This window comes from Adiantum capillus-veneris, chromosome 21 (assembly GCF_014529385.1).
Source record: "Adiantum capillus-veneris isolate H3 chromosome 21, ASM1452938v2, whole genome shotgun sequence".
NCBI classification, from domain to species: Eukaryota; Viridiplantae; Streptophyta; class Polypodiopsida; order Polypodiales; family Pteridaceae; genus Adiantum; species Adiantum capillus-veneris.
In genome coordinates, this window is record NC_140951.1 from 57,480,290 (window position 1) to 57,484,009 (window position 3,720).

The following is a 3,720-nucleotide window of genomic DNA, read 5'->3' on the forward strand; positions in this document are numbered from 1 at the left end:
AGAAGTCATGTCTGCCCTCTAGTGGGTGCCTCTTTATGGGTCCTTTACCCTAGGTAAGGTAGGGGAAGGGTGCAAACTTGTGTTGCCATTTGAATATTGCCCGTCTGCCTGGTCGCCTGCATGCCCAATAGGAGAAGCAGACCCTGATCATGCAATGGAGACCACAGAGGAACGTCACGCACCGAGCCTTTGCAAAGAATCGCAGGGGGAAGAAGGCCATGGTTAGAACACAGAGGAGTCCAGCAAAAATCACTGTGGGGACTGTTAGAAGTGATTTGATTCCTTGACTAAACAGAGTCAAGAAAGGGCCAATGTTGCTAACATGGTAGACAGGTAGATTCAAAACTTCAAAGATCAAATTATTAGCATTGGAGACCAGATCTTACAGATTTGTGAAACCTCTCATCCATGTAAAAGGTACATTTAACATGTATTCTATGAGTACAGAGAATTGATATTTACACTGGCAGTAAGCACATCAGGCTCTAAAGTTGCCCTCCCATCTTGACTTCATCTCAATTCCACTGCTTCCTGAGGTGCCAGAGACATCTGAAGTTGACAATTTACTGCAACTGCTGCTGCTGCTTTCCCATAGTAAAGGTTGGAAATCTTTGAAGGGATACTTTGGTGTGGGAGCCTCCTTCATCTCATTGGTGAAGAATGGCTTAACAACTTCTTGCAAGCAGCTTGTTACTTCACTTATGGTCGGACGCTCCTTCCCTGCCATCCCAACACACTGTAAAGCCAACTGGATAACATCTTGAAGTGACCTTTGTGCAACATAATCTGGGACTTTGAGCTCTGAATCCAATATAAGAATGGACTTCCCTTGGTTAGCGAGCTCCATGGCCCATGCCACGATGCTGTACACAGAATGATCTTTGTCCAATGCCCGTCGTCCACTCAACAGCTCCAGAAGAACCACTCCGAAACTGTAAACATCACTTTTCGCATTGAGCTGATAAGTTTGGAAGTATTCTGGATCGAGGTAGCCTGGCGTTCCACAAGGTGCCAAGTTGCTGATATGAGTTTGGGTTCCAACAGGACCATAAAGAGAGAGGCCAAAATCAGAGATATGTGCATCCCAATCTTCATCCAACAAGATATTTGAAGCTTTTACATCACGATGGATGATTTTGGGAGAGGCATACACATGCAAGTACTCAATCCCTCTTGCTGCTTGCAAAGCAACCTTCATTCGACCTTTCCAGTCAAAGAGCTGAGCAGATCTTTTGTCAAACAGACAATCTTGCAATGAACCATTTACCATGAATTCAAACACAAGGCACTTGTCCTCTTCACAATAACCTGCCAGATTCACCAGGTACTTGTGGTTTAGCTGTGCCAAGAGTTCAAGCTCCATATCAAAAACGCTAGCTCTCTCCTCAGTGGAAGCTTTCTTGATTGCCACAACCCGCCCATCATCTAGGATGCCCTTGTACACATCCCCGAAAGCCCCCTTCCCAATCACCATGCTAGTGTCATAGTCTTTCGTGGCTACTCGTATCTCTTCACTAGTGAAACTAATAACCTTACTTGCTCTAGCTTTCCAAGGTCTTGTGTGAGCAGATTCTGCTCCCGCAATTGGTCTCCACCAAGACATCCACATCGAGTGCAATTGTCTCCGTCGAACCACTGCCAACACTCCTAATACCAATGCTATAATGACACTCAGGACCACTGCTACCACAATTGCTTTCAATGATGAATTAGAAGCTGGTGTAGGAGGCGGAAATGGTGTCGGTGCGAGTGGCGGGGCACTAGCTGGACACTGGCCTGGCATACACTCCACACAAACCTTGTCTCCATTGTTGGGACACTGATGCAAGGATAACTGAAGCTCGGAATCCAGAACTTCACGCTGGCCCTCATTACACTGCTTGACGCACAATCCCATACCTGCATTCAAAGTCTGAGGTACATAATCAGCAACCTTGCTCTGTGCCCCCCAACAGTTCACAACCGTCTTCTGTTGGTCCTCCCTCACGCCACAAGTGTACCAATCTCCAGATGAGATGGTAGAGAATTTCACTCCCTGAGGTGCATCTGTCTGACCAATTGCGTAGTCTCCCCAGCACGCAGCTTCATGATTATCCTCACGCAAGCCACATGAAAACCTATAGCCTCCAGCGATGACTGTGAGGTTGACATCAGGAGGTTCAGCCTGCTTAAATGTGTTGTTACCCCAGCACCGAGTCTTCATGGTATTCAACTCAAGTCCACACATATGCTCTCTCCCAGCAAAGATCGAATCAAAACGGGCATTGGGGGCTTGTATTGCTGAATCACCTTGGGTGATATTCAGACCCCAGCATTTCACTTGCCTTGTGGTGGCCATGAGTCCACAAGTGTAATAATCGCCGGCTGTAACCGATATCATGGCTTCAGTTGGAGGCGAAGCCTGTCCATGCAAATTGTTGCCCCAACAATCGACCTGACCTGGATTGTCTGTTGTGTTATCTCTTATTGCGCACGCATGCCAACCACCTGAATTGATGTTGGAATAGCTAGTGCTCTGAAATTTAGAGGGAATGGCTGAATTATTAACATACCCCCAACAGGAAGGATAATGAGAGTCGTACAGCAGCCCACACACGAAATAGCCTCCATTGGAGATCGCCCAGAATGACGTGTTTGTAGGAGGCGAGGTGTTATTGTAAAAGACCTGTGTGCCCCAGCATTGCGGATAGAGGGTGCCCACCTCCAGAGCACATGCAGCATAGTCCGCCGCTAACGTAGAGCCCCATAATCCTGCCAATGTTGTCATGTATCCTACCCCCTCTGACAGTGGAGGTAACATGAAGCTGAAAATTAGAAAGCAGCAACAACAAGCTAAAGAATGATATGGGAGAGAGTACTGATGATGGTGTGCCATTGAAATCAGCCCTGGTCGTCCTTCTCCTTCTTCTCTTCCTAGTGACTGTTGGTATGAGCTGCGTCTGAAATGGATCATACATTGAGCAGGCTCTCGTTTGGTGAGGCAAGACCGTAAGAGAAGCCCGTGCTTGTAGGGGAGTGGGGGCAAGGCTTTAGACCCGGTCGCATCTCAGTGGTGAGTTTGTGCGAGCGGCGGAAGAAAAAGCGGGGTCCCCCTATTAACCCTTGGTGCGACTTGGCAACGAGTGCTCGCTCAGTTGAGCAAGAGCCCCTTGTGTCTAAGTCTAAGGTCTTGGGTCAAACCTCCTTGACAACTCGTGTGACATGAAACTCTTAAGGGCTGTTCCCATGGTCCATATGATAGATTCGTCATCCTTAATCGGTTGGGATGCTCCACCTCACGGAGTCGGGTGTGTGAGTTGAAATCTCAAGTTCTTACTCTCTCTATTAAATAAAAAAAAAACCTTGGTGTGACTCTGCTCTAAGGCAGCGTTTCGATTGCTAGGACAATGGTGTTCGCCATAGACGTGGCAACTCGCAATTCACGAGATAGTATCCGACCGGGCAGCCTCCAACCCCCATAACAAAAGTTCCCAACCCCCATAACAAAAGAACTTTTGGCACTTTTACAATAGGAAACGTGGGCGTGGGTGATCCTTGGATCTACATCTTCCAAGCCGGGGGTAAATTCTGCCATGTGTGAATCGCCTATAAGTTCTCACTATGGCCACCCCCATTTGGAAGTTGGAAGCCCTTTTCGTTTCTGTAGCCTCTCTCTCTAGGGCTCACACATTATCTATCTCTAGACTCTAGGCTTTTCTCTCTAGGACGAGAGTTAGAAAG

General features: G+C 47.5%; 1 protein-coding gene across 1 annotated transcript; it reads right to left on the reverse strand.

The window, feature by feature from the left end:
* Positions 1–336: 336 nt before the first annotated feature.
* LOC147430995 (uncharacterized) lies at positions 337–3,091 on the reverse strand. Its single transcript, XM_086493510.1, has one exon. It carries the CDS (start codon positions 2,951–2,953, stop codon positions 479–481), a length of 2,475 nt encoding a protein of 824 aa, XP_086349636.1. The 5' UTR covers positions 2,954–3,091; the 3' UTR covers positions 337–478.
* Positions 3,092–3,720: the final 629 nt, after the last annotated feature.